The sequence below is a fragment of the Leptonychotes weddellii genome, chromosome X, assembly GCF_054177405.1.
Source record: "Leptonychotes weddellii isolate Sample4059 chromosome X, ASM5417740v2, whole genome shotgun sequence".
Classification (NCBI taxonomy): Eukaryota; Metazoa; Chordata; class Mammalia; order Carnivora; family Phocidae; genus Leptonychotes; species Leptonychotes weddellii.
This window is the reverse complement of record NC_138385.1, coordinates 22,077,621-22,090,521: the sequence shown is the minus strand read 5'-3', so window position 1 is coordinate 22,090,521 and position 12,901 is coordinate 22,077,621. Positions and strand designations below refer to the sequence as shown.

General features: G+C 38.5%; 1 protein-coding gene across 2 annotated transcripts in view; it reads right to left on the bottom strand.

Annotated features, from left to right (window-relative positions):
* Positions 1-12,901, bottom strand: part of TENM1 (teneurin transmembrane protein 1) — a 330,568-nt gene that overhangs the window by 91,740 nt on the left and 225,927 nt on the right. Inside the window, exons 18-19 of one of the 2 annotated variants that reach the window (XM_081808286.1) lie at positions 12,402-12,422; positions 7,690-7,922 (exon numbers count right to left, since the gene is read on the bottom strand). In XM_081808286.1, coding sequence (XP_081664412.1) covers positions 7,690-7,922; positions 12,402-12,422 — 254 coding nt within the window. The remainder of the gene's footprint in view (positions 1-7,689; positions 7,923-12,401; positions 12,423-12,901) is intronic. The other variant, XM_081808288.1, reaches the window with a different exon arrangement.

The following is a 12,901-nucleotide window of genomic DNA, read 5'->3' as shown; positions in this document are numbered from 1 at the left end:
CCATTTTATGGTTGGTAAAAGGGCAAATTACATGCCATCCATTTCTAAACTTCTAAATGTCTCTGGTGCTTTTAATTAAAGCTGCCATCTAGAAACTACTAAAGCAATTTTATGCAATTAGTTATTTATAGGTTACCATAATACACCACTCAAAATATGATTTCAGCGATTCGCAGTCTGTTTGTGTGTGATCTCTGTCATTTTTGTTTGGTGGGGAAGGGGTTCTTCTTTTTATCGGCTGAGGTGATTCTTCAGTGGAAAGATAAGAAGGATGTGACACTGAGGAGCTGTGATAAGGAAGCAGAGTTGTCTTGGCTAGTGGTCTAAATAAAAAGAGGAAGAATCATAATTCCATACTCTTTGTCTTGATATGTAGGGGTCTATGCTTCATTTTAGACAATGCTACAGAGGAGAAGTATATTACTCTTACTCCCTCGTCTCTCCCCACTTTGCCTCCATTCCACTAGATACCTAGCATCACATTTCCCCATGCTACCTAGAGTAGCTCCCACCTTGGCTTGGCCCCCTTGGGTGATCTCATCTATCCAAACACATCCATCCTGAGCTCCATGTCCTCAAGGCCCCCATAAAGTGTTTTAATGAGGAATTCAGGTTTTGCTCTCCCAGGCAATACCCCACGGAAGTTCATATCTGAAGAAAACACTTATGGAGTGAATTTAATGGTGAAACAGTGGACTGCTAAGGGAATGACTTTTGTAACTTATTCCATGGTTGGGTTACTATTATAAGTAGTATTGTTATTAGCAACAAAACAGCAAGCCTGATCATAATGGCAGGTGACATTTAACATGTCCATACTACATGCTGGGCAGTGCGCTTTACAAGGCACTTTACATCTATTACAGAACACTGCTGTGTAGGCACTATTAGCTAGTATTCTAACTTCACAGATGAGGAAGCCGCAGCTCAGGGAATTTAGGTGACTTATTCAAGGTCACACATTTAATGAATGGTGAATCTGGGATATGCATCCAGTTCTGTTTGACTCCAGAAACTGGGAACTTCTTTCTCATGGTATTTGGCCTCTAAAATATGATCTCTGTGTTTGCTAGAATATTATGCATGCATGAAAATTAAAATAAATGCAGAAGAAAAAGTCATTTAATAATGCACTTGTAGCTTTATAAAACTTAAATGAACTTAATACAGGTTTCTCTGTATTAACTATTGATGTTTCCTGGACCAATTAGCCAAGGCTAAATGTATGTGCCTTTCTTTTGTCTGACTTCTCCACACCAACAGTTTGATGGCTTTAGGATTCTAACAGAATAGATAGAAAGTTCTCAAGTTCCAGCTACTGACATAATATAAGGTCAAAATCTTTTGACCATCATAGGCAGATGCACTGGAACAACTGCAGGGAACACATTAAGCTCTCATTCTGGTTGCATCAGAAGCACTAAGTCCTCCGGTATAGCTGCCATAAACTGAGAGATCAAAAATATAGTTTAGGAAAGAAATCTCCAGAAGTGGACATAGCATGGGATCACTGAGCAATAAAAGACAATTATTTTGCCTGAATTTTAAGGCTTGGTCAAAACACATTTTTCTCAAGGCACCTCTGATTCTAGGACAAGGCTGTGGGAGGAAAGTTCTCATGGAAGATGCCTTGAAGCTGAGCTGGGAATTTGGCCCTGGGTGGTAGAATGTTGAGCCTACCCAGAAATCCTTCTTCACTAATCAGCTCTCCCAAATCTTTGCTAACCTTACTTCCTCATTTTTAGCAGAACAGATCAATTGTTGGAGAACACCGAAGCTATCAGAATGGAATACCATCAACCTTCTAGTTCCTTCTACCTACAAACTTACCTTCATCACTACACCCACCATTATCTTAGGATGGTTTCTCCAATCCCCTCCCTTTCAAGGCCTACTCCCTCCCAGTTTCCTCCAGACCTGGTTTCATCATTTATTTTCTGTCTTCTGTACCTTTTCATTTACCTATAACTAACACCGTATCTCCTATAGATGAAGTCTCCCCTGAGCACCCTGTCCTCTCACTACTTATTACGGTATCTCTCACATCTAAACTTCTCAGAAGAGCGATCTTCTTTAGAAGTATTTATTTTCTGTCCTCTTATTGGCTCATTAAATTACTAAAATTTGGCTTCCATCCCTACTGCTATTCAAACCACCAATATCAGGGTCAGCAATGAACTCCTCATTGCCTAATCCAATGGCTACAAATGTGTAACATTTCATACTGTTTTCCACACCTTCTTGAAACAAATGATTCCTTCACCTTCCTGGATACCAAGCTCTCTTTGTTCACTTTTCTTTTCTTATGAAGATTTCTTCTCTGTCTCCTTCATTAGATTCCCTTCCATTGCCTGTCCTATAAATATCAGTACTCCCTATGATTTCTTTGCCCCAGCCTCACTCCTGCATGTGCACTACCCTGTCTCCAAAACAGTTTATCAAACATGCATGCATTGGAGGATTATGTCACTCTCTCACTTCAACTCCTTTGCCTATAGGATAAAATCCAAACTTCCTGTTCCTGCCCCTGCTCTTCCTATTACCCTTGGATATTTTTACTTCAACAATACTGATTTATTTGCAGTTTCCTGAATGTACCACTCATTTTACTCAGGTTGTGGCTTGCCTGTAATTTTGGTGAGCCCTGGCCCTAGTGTCAGTCCAAACGGTTATGCCACTGTGATGGATCATGTACTAAAGGAATTGAGGAAAAACCTTACTGCTCTCCATTGCACAGGAGAACCAAAGGAACATTCTCATACCTGTTAGTGCACTATACTCTCTCCCTTAGACACTGATGACATCAGCAAGATGTCACCACTCATCCTTCCATGAGCCCCAAATTTAGCTTTTCAGAATAGCATGTAGATGCCAGGGAAGTCAGTAAAGCTTTAGGATCTAACTCAGATATATCTGGGTAGGGACAAAAACCAGATTATTTTATCTAGACTTTATCTTACCCAGATTTCTTAATTGTTAATAAAGTTAAAGTGACTCCTGTATGATTAGTGTTATGAATACCTTAAAAACACTTCTGGTAGCTGTCAAGATTTAAGGATCATTTCCCTGCTAGGGAATGGCTCAGGAGCTGTTTGCACTCATCTGGATATTGCCCAAGTCCTGCTGAGTTCTGAGGTCAGTTTATTTAAAGAGGCACATCGAAATAGAGATATAATCCTTGGTGAGGTCCAAGAGAACCAAATTAAGTCATTGATTAATTTCATCTTGTCCAGTCACTCCTTCACCCTCTGTATCTACTTAAAAAAAATAAATGTATTCAGCTTGTCACAAATTTTATTTTATATTCCCACCTAGTACCATTTCACATTCTCCTTAAGTACTTGGTCATCTATTACATGACTCATTAGTTTGAGTTCTCTGTAGAATTAAGGAAAGTTGCAGTAAAAATAATAAATGGAACCTAAGTTTCAACTACATCATCCATGCATGTTTTAAAAGCATCTTTCAAAGTCAATTCAAACTCATACAATGCCAGGGATTAGCACACCATCAGCCTTTTTGCTAAACTTTTTTCCTTGCCCCATTACATTGAAGTATTGATGAGTAAAATGGCAAATGTTTCTCTTTATTGGGATTCAACTCAAAGTGCATAAAACTGGATCAGATAAAGACTTATTCCCAGGAGTTTCCAGGGGCTATCTTATATGAAATTCTACTCAGGGAGACTTCCATTTCCCCTTTAAACAAAATGTGTAGTTACCAGTTGTAATAAAGAAATTTAATAAAGTTAAGGTTTTCTGCCTGCATTCCTTAAGAAAAAGTTGGTGAAGTTCTTAACTGCAGAATCTTCCAAAGAGATGTGACAAGGTTTCCTGAAGATTTATTTGAATAATTACATTTAGAGACTATGTAAATGCTGTGCCGTCTACTATGAGTACACTGCTGGGTCAGAAACCTCAGAAAAATAGTTTTAACGGGAAAAAGAAACTCAACTAAAATCCTATATCTTGCAAATAAAAATAAAGAGCATTTTCCAATATTTCCTACCCTCCCAGAGAAACCAACAGAGATCATGGATTTTAGCTGAAAGACAGGCCATGAGGTATAGTGAAAGCATCACAGGCCTTTTTTTTTTTTTTTCCATCACGGTTTTGAATTCCAGTGTTATCTGGAACCTGTGTGAACTTGGGTACATTTCTTAACCTGTCTGAGTCTCTGTTTCCTCATCTACAGGACTGGGGGAAATGCAATTGACCATGTGCATCCTTGTGAAGATTAGATGTACTGTATTGGAAAGCATGGAGCGCAGACTAAGTTATAGCTCTGGTTGTTGTAATACACTAGAGGTGGCAGGGAGATCATCCCACACCCTCAAGTTGACAACTGATACATCTCAGGATCCCATGTTTAAATGACTAGTCCAGTGTAACAAAACTAGTCAATGGCACCATGAAGTCTATTTTAGTGTTCTGGGAAATGAAACCACAGCGAAGTCCAGTGACTTACACAGGGTCATCCAGAAAAACACTAACTACATGGACTGAACAAGAAAGTCTAGGTTCCCTAACCTGACATTCATCACAATTTGCTGCCATTTCTCAAAAAAAGAAAAGAAAAAGAAAAAATCCCATGGCTTCTGACCTTTTACCTTCTGCTGACTGGTTTTTAATCCCATTTGATAATTTATTCCGACTTTAGGACGAATGATCTCAAAAGCAAATTTCATTTCATCCTATTTTTAGAATAGATTCAGAAAATAAATGAGCTGTCTTGCAGATTAACATTTATTTGACTTACCTTGCATAATTAAGGACATGTTGGAGAGCCTGCCTATAATTGCAATATGTTGCTTGTTAAAGTCTTAGAGCAAGCTCTTTTTCCTAACCTAGAAATTGTACTCCCTAGATGTACATTTCCATTTTCTACTGATCTACAGCTTTTCTTTATTAGATTCTAGGTGAAGAGAAAAATCAAACCTCTCCTTAAAGAAATCCGTTAAACATTTGTTGTCCTTCTAGGGGGGAAGGAAGAAGGAGCTGATGTGCATGGTGGTTGTAAAACAAACAAACAAACAAACAAAAAAAGCCAAAACACAAACCAATTGGTCTTTCTTGAGAGATAAAGAACCTGCAGGAGAACCTCAAAGACATCATTAGCAATTAGCAATACTCTCCCCTCAATTTGCACACTGTGTTTTAAATGACTTCTTGCATGATTTTTCCTTCTTCTACAGAAGTCTGTGAAATTGCCCTGCAGCATCCCATATAATGAGAATCTCACTTCTGATTCACAGCCAAGGGTGAGTGCTCTCTATATTCAGCATGGAGATAGGTGCCCTAGCGAGGCATCTAAGTGTTCTGACCAGCAATCTCAAGAGCAATGGATGTCTGGACACAGGTTCTGCCATCTGAGTGATTTTGAAGATCTCTAACAGGGTCTTCAAATACCGTTAACATGGTTGAAGAAGACGTGGTGGATACTGAGTGTGAGTCACATGTTCCCCTCCTTTAAACATCCTCGTTCACTCACTGGATCAGAGCAGATGTTGTCAACATCAGCTTCAGTATGCTATGTGAAAGCTGTCTTGGCTGGATTAGACATTCAGCTCTCCGAAGCCTCGGCCAGATGTTCTTAGGGCCCCTGCCCGCTTTGGGATGAATAAAGTGTACTGGATTATTATAAAGGCCACTCTTGGATAGAAAGATGAGTAAATCAAGCCAAAGGAAAATGTACTACTAGCCATGACAAGAAGAAAAACTTAGTTTAATATTAACTTTAATAGATATATAAATTTTGGCACTCTCATTACTGATGCTTTAAGAGTTCATGTAAATCCTGTTCATCAGGACTCTATTATTGCTGCTTTCCAAGCAAAAGAAAAAAGAAAAAAAAGCTGCAGAGAACCAATTATTTGCTCTATTTGGAAAAGCTGAGATATTCATCCTTTACGTGGCAGGTTGAATGTGGTAGGTGAGATGAGTGGTTTTCATATGAGTAGCAACTCAGGAGGATGTCAATTTCAGGCACAATACAAGCTTGATTCCTCCCTATTTCTTATGCAGAAATCCTTATAATACCTGCAAGAGTTTTAAACCTGTGTTAAAGGTGGGACCTAGCCCGATACATTTCCTTGAAAGATGAGTTGATTATATGTTGCATTTGAGTTATGCATTCACTCATCAAATATTTATTGTGAACCTACTATGTGTAAGGAATAAGAGCTGGCACAAGAGAAGAAACATCTTAAAACACTTTACCATGATACTTGGGGGGCTTATATTCCTTTAGGGAAAAAAGGCCATATTTTTTAAGCATGATTGAAATTCCTTTTAAGAATACTTGATATAGATAAGAGTTACCTAACCAATCAATTACACGACAAGTATGTATAGTGGATCCCACACTGTACAAGATATTGCTGGGGAGGTGGGGAAGATTTGAAAGAAATATTAGATATAGTTTCTCAGCTCAAGTAGCTTGCCTCAGTGATAAAAAACCTCCTATTCATGAAAGAATTGGAAAGTAAAAGAAGACAAAATATAATCTAGTAGTAATTGGGTGGTGTAGACCCTGTTAGAGAAATTCAGATTTAATGGACTGGGGTTAGCCAGAGGGGCTTTACGAAAGACATAGGACTTGAATATGGCCTTGAAGAAAGGGAAGGCTTTAAACTCTGATTATAGTTGGAATTTAATCCCCATATGGCAAATGTCAAATAGCTAAAGAGTAACCTCTTAATATTTGAAATAAAAAATGACCATCTAACAAATGAAACACATTGACCTCACTATATTTTTTGGCATGGAAAAATGTTCAAAATATATTAAGTGTGAAAAGCAGATTATAGAACAGCATTCTATACTATGATTCCATTATTAGAAAATAAAATATATGATATGCATAGAAAAAAGTCTAGAAGGATATATGCCAAAATATTAATAGCTGTTTTCCATATGTGGTAGGATTATGGGTGACTTGAATTAAAAATATTTTTTTCACTCTCTTTTTTCTAATTTTTCCGTAACCAATGTGTTTTATCTGTGTAATAGTTTAAAAAGACCACATTGGCTTCTTAAAACCCACCAAATGAATACTTTATAAAACCTGCTAAAGTAAAAGTGTTTCACACACACACACACACACACACACACGCCCACCCCATCATGGAGAAGGAACAGAGAGTAATGATTAAATAATTAAGGAGATAGGGTGGACAATAAATATATGATAACAGATTTAAAGTTGACTGTCCTGCTTAGTGGCCTAAGATGGGAATATGATCCCAAGTCTACAAAATCATGAAGCTGATTGAGAGAACACAGATTTATTCACAAATCCCAAGCAACAGAATTGAGGATTGGCTCTTGAAGACTGAGGAGTAAATTTAGGACAGACAAAGTAAGGCCACATTCCCACAGAAGGCAAAAACAAAACAAAACAAAACAAAAAAACCCCCAAAACACAAAAAACCCCAAAAACCTAAAACTGGAATTTGTCATCCTAGGCGGAAAGGAAAAGCATTTCGAATTTTAATAACACTTTTGACTATACGAAGGCATATTACCTAGAAATTAGCCCTGACCATGCCTATCTCTTCCGGGATGGACTTCAGAGACAATGTGTGTCAGAGGCAATATTGAGATAGATGGACTACATTATGGCAACAGTCTTAGGATTTTGTGAAGTCAAATGAAATCTTTAGATGACCAAAGGATGTTTTTTTTTTACCTCGAGGGCTGTTCAGTGAAGCTTCTGATGCTCTCCCGCCATCTCCACAGTGACTCTGGTCAAAGGGAAGGCACTGATCACCTGTTCCTGCCACCACTTCAAAATTCTTGGACAGATCTTTTGTTTCCACAAGAGATTTCAACCTGTAGACTTTTCGAGTGTTGGTGTCTGATAGATAAAGTGATTCAGACACAGGGTCCATAGCCAGATAGTATTTGTGAGCAGGACTTGTGCTAAGGAAGAGAAAAGTAAAGTTATTCAAAGAAGTTTGTTCAATATGCATCCCCTGGGGTCTGCCTTTTGTCACAAATGGAAAGTTCTCTTAAGAGATGAAACAAAATAAATGTATCTTCTTTCTCATGTACTGAGGAGATGGTACTAGTTCGGTTTTCTAGTAAGGGGTCTGGGTATAAAAAAAACTCAGTGTGTACTGCTAACCTGAAATGAAGCTGACATTTCAATACCATCTGGGGGGCAGAGAAAGAAGCAGAAGAGAGAAGATCCTGGGAAATAATTTTTTTCATCAATACCTTTCATACCCGCTTCTCCAATTACCTACTAGATGCCTGCCTGGATGGCTCACAGTCACCTCAAACTCAAAAAATCCCCAACAGAAGTTCTTCTCTTCCTGCCTTCCCATCCTTCAGAACCCTATTTCTTCTCTTCCAGACTTCCTACCACACTGGGGGCCCTACCAGCCTCCAGGCTCCTGTTGTAAATTGAAAGACGTGTTGCGTATGGAGGGCTGTGCTGGAGATGCATTGTCAAACTTTTCCTCTCCAAGCTTCCTTTTTTTAGCTGACCACCACACTTTTCTAATCCATTTTGTCTTCTTTCGGGACATAATAGAACTGATTATATATGACCTTTTTTGGGGGTTATAATCACAATCAACTGTACCTTTTAAAGGTGATGTTAAAGTTACCTTGATTGGATTTTGGTATTCCTGAAACTCTTCAATTACATATTCGCATGGGATCTCTTGTGATATTTTTATCTGTGTACATGGCTGAGCTCATTCATTCATTTTGATTCTTCTTAATTCCATTTTTACAATTGCTGGAGTAATATTGGTTTGGGGGATATTTTGCTTGATCCTAAGGTTGGATTCCCATCTTTAAAAACCCTAAAAACTTTTTAACATTCCTTGGTATGGTAGACAAGCCTCTTCACTTAGTAAATTCTCACATGCCTTTTAAAAGGCTTTACTCAGGCATCATCTCCTGAAGAAAGCCTTCCCTAAATCTCCAGTCTGGGTTATCTGCACTGCATTTACCTCTGTTTTGGGGATTACATATCGTATTGATTTTTTTTTTTTTTAAATTTGTATCCCTCAATAGACCATGCGACCTTGGAGGAAAGCAACCTTGCTTATCTCTGGCTATGACTGTCAAGTGTGACAACAGAAGTAGAGGAGGAAAGATATGAGCAGAGAGGAGGTACATGTGACCTACCAGTAGCTGTCATATCGTATTAGCATTTTTTTTAAAGATAAATTGAAGTCCATACTTTATTCAGATTTCCTTAGTTTTTTGCCTAATGTCCTTTTCCTATTCCAGGAGTCCTTCTAGGATACCAAATTATATTTAGTCATCATGTCTCCTTAGGCTCCTCTGGGCTATGACAGTTTCTTAGACTTTCCTTGTTTCTGATGACCTTAACAGTTTTAAGGAGTATTGGTCAGGTATTTTGTAGGATGCCGTCTACTAGAATGTGTCTATTTTTTTTTTTCTCCCGGTTAGACAGGGGTTATAGGTTTTGGAAGGGAAGACCACAGGGGTAAAGTGCCATTATCATCAAATCAAATCAAGGGTACATAATAATCAACATGACTTATCACTATTGATGTTGACCTTGATCACCTGGCTGAGGTAGAGTTTGTCACGTTTTTCCAGTGTAAAGTTACTCTGTGAAGGCAACACTTGAGGAGTAGGGAGTTATAATCCACCTCCTTGAGGGTAGAGTGTCTACATAGACAATTTGGAAATCTTCTATATAAAAGCATTATCTCATCTCCTCCATTTATTTATGAATTCAGCCATTCATTTATAGCAGTAGGGACTCATGGATATTTGTTTTATTTTTTGTATTAAAACCCAATGCTACTTTATTTTGTTGCTCAAACCCTTTCGGCATTAGCCACCGGGAACTCTTCCGTTGGCTTGTGAGAACTTTTGACGTCCATCCACCAGTGTGGAGTTTTGTTTTTTGTTTTGTTTTAGCCCTTCTCTACTTTTTGGCACTACAAGATGCTCCAGGCTCATCTTTTATAGTCCCTGCCCTAGTACTGGAATGAATCATTTTGCTAAAGACCCCTGGTTCCTTATGTTGGAGAATGGTATTGGAAACCAAGATGTGAGTGCTGGGTGTAAGTACTATTTTTTTTTTACATCTCTCCAAGTACACTCTAAGCTCTTTGCAGGCAGGAACCATACTCATCTCCCTATCTTCAGTGCCAACAGAGTGTCTGACAGGGTCAATGTTCAGTCACTGCTGAACTAAACTATAGGACATGAAACTAACAAATACACAGAAGTGTTCAGGTCTTGGCTACCTAGCCCAGCAAAATGGCAGGGAGAGGGTCATCAGAATAATTAAGTTGCCCCTAAAGACTGGTATGTTTCTGATTGTATTTGTAATTATATTTGCCCTCTAAGTATATCTGTGTATGTTAATGATAGTAAAGGTTAGCAGATACTGATTTGAGACCCAGTTTATAGTTTTAACTGGAAAAAAATCAGATCCATTTGGAATACTTGATTTTTTTCTACTTACCGTCACTTCATCAAATAAGAGAATTCAGTAGATTCCAGGGACATCTTCAACCCTGGAACCACCATGACAGCTGCTGTAAATAAACTGTAAAGGGCCCCAACAGACTCCAGAATTGATTTGGCAGTCATATCAGACAAGGCATCTCTGTAGCAAAGACTGCTTAAATAGGGGTTTGAGTAAAAGTTTTTACATATTTAGTTGAATTTTTGCCTTCAGAATAAAATTTCTCCAGTGCCCTTAGATCTTTCTAGAATAAAAGGGGGTCACAACCCTTCCCTGAAACAACATTCAATATTTTGGTGCCAGTTGGTGGAAGTTTCAACTGAGCCAGATTAATCATGTGTTGTTTAGGAAAAGTCCATAGGCTATTTTTCCAAGAGAAATGTTATTCGCAGAAAAGCACTTTGGAATGCATTACATTCATTTATTATTGAATATCCCCAATGTCCCTGTGAGGGAAGTTAAAATTATCATTCTCCTCAAATCTCAGCTGGGGAAACCCAGACACATAGAGGGCTTGCCCAGGGTCACTAACAAGCCTATGCCCTAACCGAGACTAGATTAGATCATATGACTGTGTGTACAAAGTACCTTCCGAATACTTTAGTTCTGAAGGTGGCAAAAAAAAAAAAAAAAAAAAAGAAAGAAAAAAAAAAGAATTGGTGTTCCTGCGCTGGCCTTTAGAAAATGGAATAGTCCAACACACAAAATTCAAATCTGATTAATGTTATTTTCTTGACAGCTAACAGTCAGGAAGGTCTCCTATATTGATATGTAATTTCTTGCCATTTCATGCCATTTCCCAAGTGCACTTCAGCTCTTTGGAGATTGGTTTCTTTCTACTTTTTAAAAACATGCCATATCCAAGAAAGAAAACCACTGGACTACATTTCAATTTGTTCTAATCCCTTGTGTCCACATGCATATTGCAATTTGAGATATGAGAAGATTTCTTTTATAACTTCAGTGTTAGACTTATTGTCACCTTCTGGTTAGCTTTACAGTCGAGCAATGCCCTTCAACTTAGCAAAGATCACTTCATTCATGCTAGTTAAAATCACATAGATTGTTAAATGGGCAATTAATGCTTATCATTAATACTGTGCAACACTTAACCAGTAAGCAATTTGACAACCAACTTAATTTGCTTAAGGAATCAGTTATGCCAAAGTAGCGAGGCTGATTTTGTGCACTGGCATTTAGGAAGTGGCATCTCCCAAACGAAATCCAAATTAAAAACCCTATCAGTGCCATTTTGATGACAATTGGCATTCGGAAGTGAACAAATTCAATTTTCTCCTTTGCAATTTCAGGTAATTTAGAACAGTTTTGACAAGTGTAATGCATAAACAAATTGAATAGAAATGCTCATTATGATTAATTTCAGGGCTCTGTGCCATTGTCGGTAAATGGTTGGTTTAAAGTTTTTCTATTATTTCTTTTTGGTGGGAAGAAATAGAAACCATGAGGTCACACAAAGGGAAAGAGGAAAAATCTTATTCAAGAAGGTCATCGTGGTCACTGTCTCTTAATACACTCATCAACTCTATTTCTGGATCTGGGAAGATTGTCGTATCACCTCTCTTTCTACTGCAGCTTGAAAACATTGAATCTATTTGAACTTACAGACTCATTTGTGATATCACCTAAGGAAAACATAATGAGACTTAAGGCTTTGCTTTCCCAGGAAGTACTGAACTGCCAGGTCTCACTTATTTTGTTTTCTTTTCAATATAGTCTGATCCTCCAGCAAATTCCCACTTAGTGGAGCTCTCTTCTTTTGTCAGACACTTACCTGAATCCTAACTTCTAAATGTGCTTTCACATCATTCCTTTCACCTTATTTAAAAAGTAAAATCTCCCTGTTAGCCCATTATTAGGAGGTTGCCTGTTAGGCAAGAAGGGGCATTAGGTAGCTGCCCATGTGGTTTGCTTACCTATGTCTGGTATCTCTGTTTCTAGGGTGCACAAGGTTATCCACGAGTGGCAAGTAAAAACAAATAGAGAGTCATCAGTATAATTCAACAAGCCAAATCCAACCAGACCCACCTAGTTCTAACTCTGTCTGTGGCTATTAGAGACTCCATAGGGAACATTTCATCAGACGTACAAGCCAAAGTGGACCAGATCCCTCCTGGCTTCTTTTCCTAAGATGGCGTCAGGGTGATTGAATATCCTGCCTGGTGGGTGGGCAGAGCTTGAAGGCAGTTTTTTCTCTCTGGACCATCTTCATCAGAACCACCTGGGTTCCTGCCCCATGTGCAGTTTCCTGGGGTTCTCCCCACTCATACTGAATCAGAAGCTCGAGGTGGAAGAGGGGCCCGGGAATTTGATTTTTAACAAACTCAGCTGGTGATTCTGATACAGAATAAGGTTTAAGATCCACTGGGCGAGGCTTTGAAGAAGTAGCCACTGTAGAGGTTCTGACTATTCCAGA